Consider the following 14,711-nt stretch of genomic DNA (forward strand, 5'->3'; position numbering starts at 1 on the left):
GTTTTCTTCTCTATCCTTCTCTTTGGGCTCTTTCTCCTGGGGTAGATAGCATTACCTAAAACAGGTGCTGTAGGAGGAGATAACAGCTACTTCCTGCTCAATCCTTCCTTGCTGATTTTTAGCATAGTCAAGCATGAAGAATTTCTTTGTACTTTATTCAGATAGATATAGTCTTAACATCTTTGATTTAAATTAAGAATTTTGCAAGACAAATAGTGACTGACTCTCTGAAGGTGTTTATTGTTGTTTTGTAAGAGTTTCCCAAATCTGGTATAAACCTTTTAACATTATTTATTGTTACTGTTTTGTGTTTATTAACATAGTGATTATGATACTAATAAAAATGTTAACAGTAAAATATGATTGCAATGATGTCCAGTTATTTACCTTTGTTATAGTTCATCAGAGTAACATTTCTGAATGTATCTATTGATTAATCTCACCCCTTCTGTCTGTTTTTGATAACAGCATGCTTCTACTGCTCTTTAGTGAAGTGCCCTGACCTTACGTTTGTCTTGACTGGCTTCTGTTTACAGAGATTGTAAACCAGTTGAATGCTCTGAGCAGCTTAGATGAAGATCCAGATGACTGCATAAAGCAAGCACATATGCCTTCAGCTAGATCAGCCAGTTCCTCTGAAGGTCTAAAGCTTTTCTCTTCCTGCTTCTGGTGCCTGTTGCCTGTGACTTGCTACGCCCTGACTGTCTGCTGAGCTGTCAGCTTTGTCCTGTGTCATTTCTTGAATGTTCTCTGTGGTAATTTGTAGTGCACCACCAGGCAACAAGAGAACAGACCTTATCCTAACAAGTTTGTTAGCAGAGTCTTGATAGGGGTTATTCTAATCGCCTCCTGAGTATTCTTAATCACACGACGTGTTACCTCTTTATTGAACTTACTGTTATACATACACTTAGTATTTGCATCTATAGCTGTTTAAAAGACTTTTTCTACAAGTCTGTTCAGCACTCAAAAATCAAATTTAGTTGACATAGAAAGTTTCTTTACTATAGTTCATTTTCTGATGTAATTCCCATGTTAAATTTGTTCCTTTTAGTTTATTTTCAAATGTTGGTGTACTACAAAATACTTGAATGGCATTCTGCCACTCATAAAATGCTGTCTTATTATTTGCAGGTATATTAGTGTGAATTTTAATATATTGAAATATTTCACGAATTACCAAAACTTATGATTCATTATAACTGTAATGAACTTTGCACATGCATTTATTTCAGAACTTATCAACACACTTAACTTTTTGGATGACTCACAAAAGGACTTGGCCACTGTGAATACAAATCCATTTGATGAACCTGATGTAACAGAATTAAATCCATTTGGAGATCCTGACTCAGAAGGTAACATGTTTGTCTACGCCCTTACTTTGCAGTGAAGTGGACCCTAATGACATATTGCTATACTCACAGATCAGTGCATCGCTCCACCTTTGCAGAGGAGCGTCTGCTCATAGATGGTAACCAAGGGACCCTTGTAGAGTTGTTTTCGTGAGCTGTGAGGGCATAACAATTTTTTCTCACAGGTGGTTGTTTATATTATTATTGCATTTAATACCACTTGCAGCTGATCATTTATTAATCCTTTCTGTCAGTTTGACCAAAAAAAATAGTAAAGGTCTAATGTTGAGATAACAGTATTTTACTTAGTGGTTATACTAAAGCCTCATTGATGGGCAGATCACATGAAGCTGCCGTGTGGGACCTGCTGATACTGAGCAGAGGTGGGTGCATTCTGTCTGCATTTAGTTGTTTCTTCCTAGTGTCCAGGGCATCCAACATGCAGCCCCTTCCAATTGCATGTCTCTGGCTGAGAATCAGTAGTGAGAGTGAATTGTATGTATGTGATAAATAACATGGAGGAGAGAAGGAAGAACCACAGCCCTCTCTCTCTCTCTCTCTCTCTCTCTCTCTCTCTCTCTCTCTCTCTCTCTCTCTCTCACACACACACACACACACACACACACACACACACACACACACACACTCCTATTTTGTAAGGAATAAATTGAAAGGTTTTCCCCCAAGTCATTTTTCTTTTCTTTTTCCTTTAAATTTTTATTTATTCATTTATTTATTCTTCTCTCATGTAGTACACCTGGACCACAGTTTCCCTCCACCTCCCCTCTCCCCCAGATCCACTCCTCCTCCATTTCCCTTCAGAAAAGAGCAGGCCTCCCAGAGATGTCAGCCAAGCACAGCATAAGGAGTTACAATGAGCCCGGGCACATCCCTCCTATCAGGGCTGGACGAGGCAGCCCAGGAGGGGGAAGAGGGTCCCAGAAGCAAATCATTTTTCTTACCAAGTCATTTTAAACTTAATGCTTGAATAAGGGCTGTTGAGGAAGTGAGACTGCTGTTTAATTAAACTCCTTGCTCAGAGTAAATGCCAGAACGATCGAGTGCTGTTGACTTCTTTTTGACTGCTCTAGTGCAGGCGACTGTCAGGATGGAAGCGGAGTCTCAGCTTCATGACTCGCTCCTCGGGCAGTGTCATTTTACGATCCTTTCTCTCCCATTGCTTTCTCACTGCGCTCTAGAGTAGTCAGTTTAAATTACTGAGATTTAATTTTGTTTGTGAGCCATAGATTATGAACATATTTAAAATATTAATAAATGGTACAGTAAATTTGTAGTAAGTCTCAGAGGCGATCAGTTCAAGCACCACTTTATATAGATTAGATCACTAAGGCTCAAAGGAGTGAAGTGATGTGGTAAATGGACATGTCTCTTTTTGACCACACATGTTGCTTTTGATTATGTATTGCATAGATTTGAGTATATATGTTCAAAAAATGTTATGAAAGTGTTTCAAGATACCAGCATTTGGGCTTTTCATATTAACTTTGCTAAATATATGTGAAGCCACTTTATGGAAAGAGTAGTCACATAATGTATCATGTGATAACACGTAAGAGTGTTGATTTCTGTTTGGAAATGGTAAGCCAAGCTTTTAATTGTATGTATAAAGATAATAAAATATGTAGCATCTATTATTCTCTTTACTGTATGCCACTAGAAATTTTGGAATAAGTATTTCCTAGAAATAATTATTTACAGATTCAAAATTTGTATCCTCAATAAACAAGTGTTTGTGGAAGAAAAATATATTGTAGTAGTTTAGATTTTTTTTTACAGTTTTCATTCTTATTCATTTTTTTTAACTATCTAATGCTTCAGTGACCCATTTAAAAGTCGTTGTGTTTGTTTCTGTTCATGTGAAATACCCTGAAGTTCTTTGTGGCTGGCTGTTGTCGATAAATTGTACACTGTAGTTTGCCTACTTTTTATATATATAAAAAGAATGTCTCATTCTTTGAGAATTTCATATGATATATTTTGAACATGTATTTCCCATCTTCCAGCTCCTCCCAGATCATTCCCATCTCCTTACCTACCCAACCTCATGTTCCTTTTCTCTCTGAGAAACAAATACACACACACTGTAGAGTCCAGTTTGTGTCAGTGTGCCTACTTCTTTGCTTTGGGTTTTATAACTGATGCTCAGATCAGTTTCTATAATTATTATCTTTTGTTTGGTTTTTAGAGACAGGGTTTCTCTAAAAACTTTGTAGCCTATCCTGGAACTTGCTCTGTAGCCCAGGCTGGCCTCAAACTCACAGAGCTCTGTAGCTAGAGTTTTCCTGCCTGGCCCACAGTCAGGACAAATCTCTGTCACCCGCCAGTCCCACAGCCACTCAGACCCAACCAAGTAAACACAGAGACTTATATTGTTTACAAACTGTATGGCCATGGCAGGCTTCTTGCTAACTGTTCTTACAGCTTAAATTAATCCATTTCCATAGATCTATACCTTGCCACATGGCTTGTGGCTTACTGGCGTCTTCACAAGCTGTTTGTCATGGTGGCAGCTGGCAGTGTCTCCCTCACCCAGCTTCCTGTTCTCTCAATTCTCCTCTCTGTTAGTCCCGCCTATACTTCCTGCCTGGCCACTGGCCAATCAGTGATTTATTTATTGACCAATCAGCAACACATTTGACATACAGACCATCCCACAGCAGAGCTCCACCTGCCTCTGCCTCCCGAGTGCTGGGATTAAAGGCCTGTACCACCATCCAGCTATAATTATTCTATTGAAAGTAGAAATGAAAGTTTATTTATGTGGATCAGTTTTCAGTTGCGTAAGCATTTATGCTCTGAAATTTATTAATAAAAAGTTGAAGAGCAAAGACTTTGCATGTTCTCTTTCCATATAGAGAACAGAAAATGCTTTCTTTACATTATAATAGAAATTGTAGTAGTGTTTGATATTATGATGATGTTACAAAAGATATACCATTATTGAATCTTTTCTCAAATTTTGGCTATATTTAAATTCATTTCAGTATTTATAACAAGTTTATGAATTCTTTTATACTTACAGTTATTTCACCATGATATAAGAATCTTAGCTCCAGTTTTTTTAATTGTATTTTATTTAATTCACATTTTTTTCATTTTACATACCTACTACAGTTTCCTCTTCCTCCTCTCTCCTCTCCCTTACTCCATCTACCCCTCCCCATCCACTCTTCCTCCACGTCCATTCAGAAAGGGGCAGGCCTCCCATGGGCTTGAACAAAGCATGGCATATCAAGTTGAGGTAGGACCTAGCTCTTCCCTCTCCATCAAGGCTGGGCAGGGTAATTCAGCATGGGGAACAGGCTCCCAAAAGCCAGCTAGGCATCAGGGACAGGTCCTGATCTCACTGCTAGGAGCCTTACAACCCCTTTTAGCTCGGGGTTGTTGTTTTAGGTTTCTTTTATTTTCTTCAGTGCAAAGACAAAATAAGTTTTCTAGGCTAGTTTCTAAAATATAAGTTGTTTGACCATAAATTATAAAAATTTCAAGCTGAGCCTGGAACATGGTAGATTGTGTCTACAGTAACAACTACTTGAGAGGCAGAAGCAAGGTCACTTCAACCCAGGAGATTGAAGCTGGCTTCGCCAGTAAAAACCTTCCCATTTCAGAAACATAAATGGTGCTGGAGAGATGGCTCAGCAGGCAAGCACGTGGTATTACTGAATAGGAGGCCCTGAGTTTAGTTCCCAGTGCCCACGTAGCAGCTTGTAACCTTAGTTTCTGACCTCCAAGGGCACCAGGCATACAAGTGGTTTGTGTGTGTGTGTGTGTGTGTGTGTGTGTGTGTGTGTGTGTGTGTGTGTGTTTATATACATAGACATGTATTAAGGGAAAATAGTCTACATAAAATACAAATGCATTACTCTTCTAAAGGGGGAGGGGCCACAGCACCAGCTCAGCAAATAAAATGCTTGCTGTGCAAACACGAGGACCTGGGTTCAGATCCCAGCACCTGCACAAGCCCCCCCCCCCAGTTCAGATCCCAGCACCTGCACAAGCCCCCCCCCCCAGTTCAGATCCCGGCACCTGCACAAGCCCCCCCCCCAGTTCAGATCCCAGCACCCGCACAAGCCCCCCCCAGTTCAGATCCCAGCACCCGCACAAGCCCCCCCGCCCCAGTTCAGATCCCCAGCACCTGCACAAGTGCCCCCCCCCCCCCCCCCCCGGGCATAGGGGAGGCAGAAACACGGAGTTCCAGGAAGTCATTTTTAGATGTCCTGGAGAATTTTTTCGAAGTAATAATTGATTAAATTGCTTGAGATGTTACTTATAAGACAAGCCTAGTTTTCTTTATTGTAGTTGTGGCAGTGGTAACAGTTGAGCGGCAGAGGTCAGCTTAGGTATTTTCTTCTATTGCTCTCCGTCTTATTTTTATTTATTTTTTTATTTTCCTGAAAACAGGCTCTCCAACCTAGAGCTTACAGTTTAGGCTAAAGTGACAGTCCCTGGGATCTGCCTGTCTCCAGTGCCCAGGCCCCACACACCCGAGGTTATGTATTAAGACGGCCATGTGGACGGTGAGGATCTAAACCCAGGCCTCACGCTTATACACAAGCACTCCCAACTGAGCCTTCCAGTTACTTTTCAGAATTCCAGTAATGGATTTTCTGTTTTCTCCTAAAATATATTGTTGAGTTTTCTGGCATAATTAAATTATGTTTAATATACTATATTTTTTGACTTGCTACACTCTGGAAAATCCTGATTTTTTACCACCAAAACTGTGTTCAATCCTGTTTTCAAATTAAAATTTGAGTGTTTTAAAAGGGAGTTTAATATAGCACATTTGTGAGCTCACCATCATGATTTCATTCTCCCTCTTACGCTTTTTCTCTTCAGAACTGAGGACTGGACCCAGGACTTGTGTGCTTGCTAGGCAAGCTTTCTACCACTAAGCTAAATCCCCGGCCCTACCGAGCATGTGTTAATACAGCATTTCAGTTTGGATTTCCTTATGCTATTCTTGTTGATTAGATTCAAGATTATTGGCTCTAAAAGATTGAGGTTTGAGTTGGATAGGAAATAGCTCAGTGGTAGAATATACAAGGCCCTGTCTTCATCCCCATGTGCTCTCCCCATCAGTGATGTACACGAGTATATGTTGTATACAGTCCAGAGTATATGTTTTGATACCTACCTAGATGGTATATGCTGGTATAGCTACCAAGTATAATTTTTTAAAAAATAATCCATTTTTATGTTCTTTTAAAAATCAAATTTACTGTGCTTCAATTTGGGATGGCAGGCTCTTGTAGTGAGAAAAACAGTAATTCTGTACTCCCAAGTGGTTTAAAACTTCCAAAGTTTATATGCTATCACACTAGCATTAGACACTTCAAACACTGTCGTGAGGAAGGCTGGAGAGAACGCAGAGGTTAAGAGCATGTCCTCCCTCATTTCATAGCACCCATCTCAGGGTCTCACTTGTATCTCCAGCCTTAGGGGATCTGATTCAGGGGCACAAATCCGCCTGCACACACATACACAGACACTGCATAATTTAAAACAAAACCAGTCTTTTTAAGGCTGCCACGTGACAGTAGCAATCTAAAGAGGCAGCGTTTAAGAGTGCTTGTCCTAAGGAAAAGCGGAAATCCTATAGCTTAGGTGGTGTTGGCCTTCAGGGTTCCTAGGTCTTCAAATCCACACTCTTGTTTCGTTGTTGCTTTTGCGCTCACCGAACCTCAGAGTTCATTAATTCAAGACAGCCTGGTTTTGACAGCCTTCAAACTGTCAGATGCTGTTAATTTAACCTGCCTTTTGCTGTTGTTTTATAGAACCAGTCACTGAAACAGCGTCACCGAAAAGACCAGAAGAGTCTTTCTATAATAACAGCTGTAATCCCTTTAAAGGTGCGCAGACTCCACAGCATGGGAACCCATTTGATGAGCCTGAAACCTGTGTCATGATAAAGGATTCTCCACCCCAGGCGACAAAAAGAAAAAACCTGAGACCTGTGGACATGAGCAAGTACCTCTATGCTGACAGTTCAAAAAGTGAAGACGAGTTGGATGAGTAAGCACATTTATTTTCTTTTGCTATGATCACAGCTTAGCCTATATAGTAACTGAAGGAAGCCCTTCCAAAATATAACCAGGTGGTTAAAAATGTTTATATACATTGTGTAAGTTAGCACGTAACTCACCCTGCTACCAGAAATTCTTTTGAGAATACTTTTTCAGTACGATCCTGTCTCTTTGTTTTGTAGTGTTGGTTTTTCTTATTTTTGAGAATTTTATACATGACTGCACTATATTTACATCATTTCTACCCTTCATTCTTCTCTCAAATTCATGTCATCTTCCTTTATAATTACACAGACAAACACAGACACACACAACAACAACAACAACAAAACAAACCAAAAAAAGAAAAGAAAAAAAAACCCTACTGAGCCTGATTAGTGCCGGCTGTATACACATGAGCTTATGGCTGATCACATAGGCTTGGGAACCTCTTGGGGCTTATCTCAGTGGGAAACTCAACTTCCGTCCTTCCTTCCCTCCCTTGGTTCCCCCTGACTATCCATAGCTCTTCAGCTAGGGGTGAGGCCTCGTGAACCTTTCCTCCATCCATGTTGGGATGTCTACTGGTGTGGTCTTGTGCAGACAGCAGTGCTCTTGACAGTTTGATGGGACCAGCACTCCTGCCATGTCCAGAAGACGTCTCTCGCAGCAGTCCTCCTGGTCATCAGAGGTTTCACTTTCAGCCTTTCTTTTCTTCATAGAAGGTGTATGTCTGTCTACCAAGCAGCAGATGTGGGAGACTGTGGAATCTGGTTGGAATCCCAGTTGTGTTTTCTCATTGAAACTCTGTTATAAATGGCACTTAGGTGTTTCTGGTTGAAATCGTAGGCATTTACTTTAATTCTGTCACAGTTCTGTTGTTGGAACCATAGAGTTCTGTATGATAGATGGTGAGAAGACTTGTTCAGACACTTGACAGTGCTATCCCAATATTATTTATTTATTTATTTTATGTCTAGCTTTTCAGTGTATTTTTTTTAACATACCAACCACAGATCCCCTCTCATCCCTCCTCCCCTCCTCCCACTCCCCACCCTATTCCCTCCTCCAAAAGAGTTAGTTCTCCCATGGGGGGGGTAGAGGGGGGAGAGACAGTAAAGCCTGATACATTATTCTGAGGCAGGACCAAGCCTCTCCCTACTGCATCAAGGGTGAACAAAGGTGAACAATTTGACCATGCACCAGGGATAGATCCTGATCCTACTGCCAGGGGCTCCTCAAAAGACCCAGCTACACAACTGTCTCCCATATTCAGAGGGTCTTGTCCGGTCCCATGCAGGTTCCACAGCTGTCGGTCTAAAGTTCATGAGTTCCTACGAGCTTGGTTCACTTGTCTCTGTAGATTTCCCCATCATGATCTTGACCCCCCTTGGTCATACAATCCCTCCTCCTTCTCTTTGACTGGACTCCTGGAGCTCGGCCTGTGCTTGGCTGTGGTTCTTTGTATCTGCTTCCATCAGTTACTGGATGAAGGCTCTCTTGGTCCAATCGGAGCTGGTGGAGTCTGTGTCTCAGGGAGCAGCTGCGGTCTCTGAGGATGGATGGATTTTGGGGGGTGGAGTGAGTTACAGGGTCCGAGGGGGGGGTGGCAGTAGTCAGACCTGCCTGCAAGAGTCTTGCCTGCTGGCCTGCAACTGGGCCTGCAATGAGGGTGGGTGGGTATGGGGGCACAGGTTGTGCCTCTGGGCTTAAAGCCTAGAGGCTGGGGTGTTCGGCTAGAACAGTGACTTACCTCTTGGTCCAGTCGGGGCTGTCGGAGTCTGTCCAATTCCAACATTTCTAAATAAGAGACCACCACAAGCTCTGTGCGAATAGGCGGTGTGATCAGAGCTGCCATTTTGCTCAGATCTGGAGTGGAATTAAAGGGAGCTGTTCACATCACAGTCTGGATCTGCACGGTGTCAGTGCTGGGGGCCTGAGTATATCTGAAGAGCAGCAACTACACTTTACTTTAGCCATGATGCAGTAGCACAGGCTGGACTTAGCATCCATCTCAAGCAACTAAGAAATGGAATAAAATGCTTGAAACAGTGCTTTTGAGACATTGAACGAGAGACTTCAAGGGACAATAGTCCACAAGAGAACAGAAAGAAATAAGGTGGGTCCCAAAGCTGTCCTTCAAGCTCATATTTGGAAATGTTTCCAGCCTTCTGGGGGTAGAAAAATTCACACTGTCCCCCAAAGTCTCCCTGAATTGGGGACACATAATTTGGTTCACAGTGATGACACCAACACTAATAAACCAGGGGGTAAAATCTGTAAATTGAGCAGCAGAGAGGAGATGGCCACCCTCAGAATTTCAGAGCTCTCTAGAGGTTCTTCTCCATCTTTAGCTGAGTGTGATTGAACATATGTGTGAGTAAATTGTCCAAGAACAATTGTGGGAGATTTTTCAGGACGGAGCGTAGTCTATTTCTCCACTAAGCAGAGAGGATGATTTCCTAAAACATAAGACATAGTACTTAAACGTGTGTTGCCTCGTTGTGGCCAAGTTAGCCAATACCAAAAGCTTAACAGCAGGGTCTGAAGAATCTGGCTAACATTAAATAAGTTAGATAAACTGTATTCCACACAAGCCTAAAAGTATTTAAGATGATAAACAAATATGTAGTACTGAAAATAGAACTTTTAAACTGTCTGACAAACAAATTTATCAGGCCTGTAAAGAAACAGGAAATCTGACTATAATAATGAGAAAACTGAGTGATTAGATATGGATACAGAGATGGAGTAGGTGATGGAGCTAGTTAATAAGTAAAGTATTATAAATATGTTCTAGCAGAGAATCCTGCCTGTAGGACCTACACCCTGGGACACAGCCAGTCCCTGGGAACCCCTACCCAACTCTGCCCCAGTTGCTGGCCAGCAGGAAAAACTCCTGCCGGCAGGCTCCCTCACCAAAATCCCCCATCAGTCCCTGTAATCTGCAAGACCCACACCCTACCCCAATACCCATCCGCCTGCAACCCCAGTAACTTCCTGGGACAAGGAATCTGCCACCTTTCATTGGACCAAGAGTGACTCCTGAGACACAGAACCTGCCAGCTCTCGTTGGACTAAGAGAGGCTTCCTGAGACACAGAATCCGCCAGCTCTGAATAGACCAAGAGCCCTGATAAGACCAAGAGCAGCTCTCTGATCCACAGAACCAGCCAGCTTGGATTGGACCAAGAGCAGCTCCCTGAGATACAGAATCTGCCAGCTCCAATTAGTCCAAGAGCTAAGTTTGGATCCAGAGGGGCCCCCTGAGACACAGACACAGCAAGCACAGATTGGACCAAGAGCAGCTCACTTAGACACAGGCACCTCTTGCACCTACTGGAGGAAGAGATAGGTAGACACCAGTGCAAAAATACATACAACAACATTAAGAACAACATGGCATCACCAGAACCTAGCTCTTTTTCAACAGCAAGACCCAACATCACAATGTAGAAGAAGCAGATGAAGATGCTAGAGGCCTTTAAAGAGGAAATGAAAAGTTCCCTTAAAGAAATTGAGGAAAAGACAAACAAAAATTGGAAGAAATCAATAAATCCCTTAAAGAAAGCCAAGATAACTTTTTTGAAAAAGCAATTAAATATGTGAAAGAAACAGTTCAAGACCTGAAAAGTGAAATAGAAACAATGAAGAAGACACAAACAGAGGGAATGCTGGAAATAGAAAATCTGAGTAAATGAACAGGAAACACAGATGCAAGCATAACCAACAGAATACAACAAATGGAACAGAGAATCTGATGTAGAGGATACAATAGAGGGAAAAGATTCATCAGTCAAAGAAAACACCAAAGCCAAAAAAGTCATAACACAAAATATCCAGGAAATCTGGGACACCATGAAAAGGGCAAACCTAAGAATAATAGGGATAGAAGGAGAAAAATACCAACTCAAAGGCACAGAAAATACATTCAACAAAATCATGGAAGAAAACTTTCCCAACATAAAGAAGGAAATACCTGTGAAGATACAAGAAGCTTATAGAACACCAAATAGAGTAGACCCCCCCCAAAAAAAGTCCCCTCACCACATAATAATTAAGCTACAAAACATACAGAATAAAGAAAGAATTTTAAGAGCAGCAAAGGAAAAAGGCCAAGTGACTTATAAAGGCAAACCCATCAGACTAACACCCGACTTCTCAGTGGAGACTTTGAAAGCCAGAAGGTCCTGGACAGATGTAATGCAGACACTAAGAGACCATGGATGCCAGCCTAGACTAATATACCCAGCAAAACTTTCAATCACCATAGACAGAGTGAATAAGACATTCCAAGACAAAGCCAGATTTAAACAATACTTACCTATAACCCAGCCCTGCAGAAAGCACTAGAAGGAAAATTCCAACCTAAGAAAGTCAGATACACCCTCGAAAACACAGGCAATAGATAACCCCACAGCAGTAAATACCAAAGAAGGGAAATACACACACACACACACACACACACACACACACACACACTACCACCAAAAGATAACAGGAATTAACAATCACTGGTCATTAATATCCATCAATATCAATGGATTTAATTCACCTATAAAAAAGACATAGGCTAACAGAATGGATACGGAAGCAGGACCCATCTTTCGGCTGCATACAAGAAACACACCTCAACTTCAAAGATAGACACTACCTCAGAATAAAAGGCTGGTAAAAGTCTTTCCAATCAAATGGTCTTAAGAAGCAAGCTGGTATAGCTATCCTTATATCCAACAAAATAGCCTTCAAACTAAAATCAATCAAAAGAGATCGAGAAGGACATTACATATTCATCACTGTAAAGATCTACCAAGATGAAGTTTCAGTTCTGAACATTTATGCCCCAAATACAAGGGCATCTACATATGTAAAAGAAACATTACTAAAGCTTAAACCACACATCAAACCCCACACATTAGTAGTGGGAGACTTCAACACCCCACTTCTACCACTGGGCAGATCTGCCAGCTTCAAACTTAACAGAGAAATAAGGGAACTAACTAACAGATGTTGTGACTCAAATGGACTTAATTGATACCTACAGAACATTCTACCTTAACAAAAAAAGAATATACCTTCTTTTCAGTACCTCATGGAGCCTTCTCTAAAATCGACCCACATACTCAGTCACAAAGCAAATCTAAACAGATAAAAAAAAAATGGAATAACCTATAGTCTATCGGACCACCATGGCTTAAAGTTAGATTTCAACAACAAAAATTACAGAAAGCCTACAGTCATGGAAACTGAGTAATGCTCAATGAATCACCAATGGGTCAAGGAAGAAAGAAAGAAAGAAATTAAAGACTTCCTAGAATTCAATGAAAATGAGTGTACTACATACCCAAACTAAAACAACAAAAGGAGATCAAAGGGATAGAAATTAGAAAGGAAGAAGTCAAACTTTCTCTATTTTTTCAGATGATATGATAGTATAAGTGACCCCAAAAATTCTACCAGGGAACTCCTACAGCTGATAAACACCTTCAGTAATACGTCAGGATACAAGATTAACTCAAAAAAATCAATAGCCCTCCTATATACAAATGATAAATAGGCTGAGAAAGAAATCAGCGAAACATCAATCTCTACAATAGCCACAAATAATATAATATAATATACTCTAACTAAGCAAGTGAAAGACCTGTATGACAAAAACTTTTAAGTATCTGAAGAAAGAAATTGAAGAAGATATCAGAAAATAGAAAGATCTCCCATGCTCATGGATAGGTAGGATTAACATAGTAAAAATGGCAATCTTACCAAAAGCAATGTACAGATTCAGTACAATCCCCATCAAAATCCCAACACAATTTTTCACAGACCTGGAAAGAACAATACTCAACTTCATTAGGAAAAAACAGAAAACCTACGATAGCTAAAAGAATCCTGTACAACAAAGCCACCTATGGAGGCATCACCATCCCTGACATCAAGCTCTGCTATAGAGCTATAGTAATAAGAACAGCTTGTTATTGGCATACAAACCGACATGTGGACCAATGGAATAAAATTGAAGACCCTGACATTAACCCACACACCTATGAACACTTGATTTTTGACAAAGAAGCCAAAACTGTACAATGGAAAAAAGAAAGCATCTTCAACAAATAGTGCTGGCATACCTGGACGTCAACATGTAGAAGATTGCAAATAGATCCATACCTATCGCCATGCACAAAACTCAAGTCCAAGTAGATCAAAGACCTCAATATAAAAGCAGTTTCACTGAACCTGACAGAAGAGAAAGTAGGAAGTATTCTTAAACGCATTGGCACAGGAGACCACTTCCTAAATATAACTCCAGTAGCACAGACACTGAGAGCAACAATTAATAAATGGGACCTCCTGAAACTGAGAAGCTTCTGTAAGGCAAAAGACATGGTAAATAAGACAAAGCGATAGCCTACAGAATGGGAAAAGTTCACTAACCCCACATCTGACAGAAGGCTGATCTCCAAAATATATAAGGAACTCAAGAAACTAGACATCAAAATAACAAACAATCCAATTAAAAAAATGGGCTATAGAGCTAAACAGAGAATTATTCTCAAAGAAGAATTACAAATGGCTAAAAGACATTCAAGGAATTGTTCAGCATCCTTAGTCATCAGGGAGATGCAAATCAAAATGACTCTGAGATACCATCTTACACCTGTTAGAATGGCTAAGATCAAAAGCACTACAGCCAGCTTATGTTGGAGAGGATGTGGGAGCACTCCTCCACTGCTAGTGGGAATGCAAACTTGTACAGCCACTTTGGAAATCAGTGTGACAGTTTCTCAGAAAATTGGGAATCAATCTTCCTCAAGACCCAGCTGTACCACTCTTGGGCAAATACCCAAGGAATGTTCAGTCATTTCACAGGAACACATGCTCAACTATGTTCATAGCAGCATTCATAATAGCCAGAACCTGGAAACAACCTAGATGCCCCTCAACTGAAGAATGGATTAAGAAAATGTGATACATATACACATGGAGCAAATAAAAACAGTAACATGAAATTTGCAGTCAAATGGATGGACTACAAAATATCATTCTGAATGCAACACAGAGGAAAGAAATGAGTAGAGGACCAGTGAGCTTCCAGACAACTTCAAGTAGTCTAACATGTAATTGGAATTCTAGAAAGAGAAAAGGGAGGATAAAAGGAATACAGAGGAAACACACACATATGTATATACATTCATACACACATGCACATATACACACATACACACACACACACACACACACACACACACACACACACACACCCCTACCTACCTACAGGTCCTAGAAGCTGAATGAGCCCCAGGTGCAAAAAATATGTAGAAAGACCAGTGATG

At 40.8% G+C, this 14,711-nt stretch overlaps 1 protein-coding gene across 13 annotated transcripts in view; it reads left to right on the forward strand.

Moving 5' to 3' along the window:
• The window catches only part of Ehbp1 (EH domain binding protein 1), a 275,408-nt gene that overhangs the window by 127,031 nt on the left and 133,666 nt on the right, over positions 1-14,711 (forward strand). For 6 of the 13 annotated variants that reach the window (XM_059275355.1, XM_059275357.1, XM_059275360.1 and 3 more), the window contains 2 exons: positions 1,236-1,358; positions 7,154-7,391. In XM_059275355.1, coding sequence (XP_059131338.1) covers positions 1,236-1,358; positions 7,154-7,391 — 361 coding nt within the window. Of the gene's footprint in view, positions 1-536; positions 642-1,235; positions 1,359-7,153; positions 7,392-14,711 lie in introns of all 13 variants that reach the window. The other 7 variants (XM_059275363.1, XM_059275366.1, XM_059275368.1 and 4 more) reach the window with 3 other exon arrangements.

The sequence above is a fragment of the Peromyscus eremicus genome, chromosome 10, assembly GCF_949786415.1.
Source record: "Peromyscus eremicus chromosome 10, PerEre_H2_v1, whole genome shotgun sequence".
In the NCBI taxonomy this organism is placed as follows: domain Eukaryota; kingdom Metazoa; phylum Chordata; class Mammalia; order Rodentia; family Cricetidae; genus Peromyscus; species Peromyscus eremicus.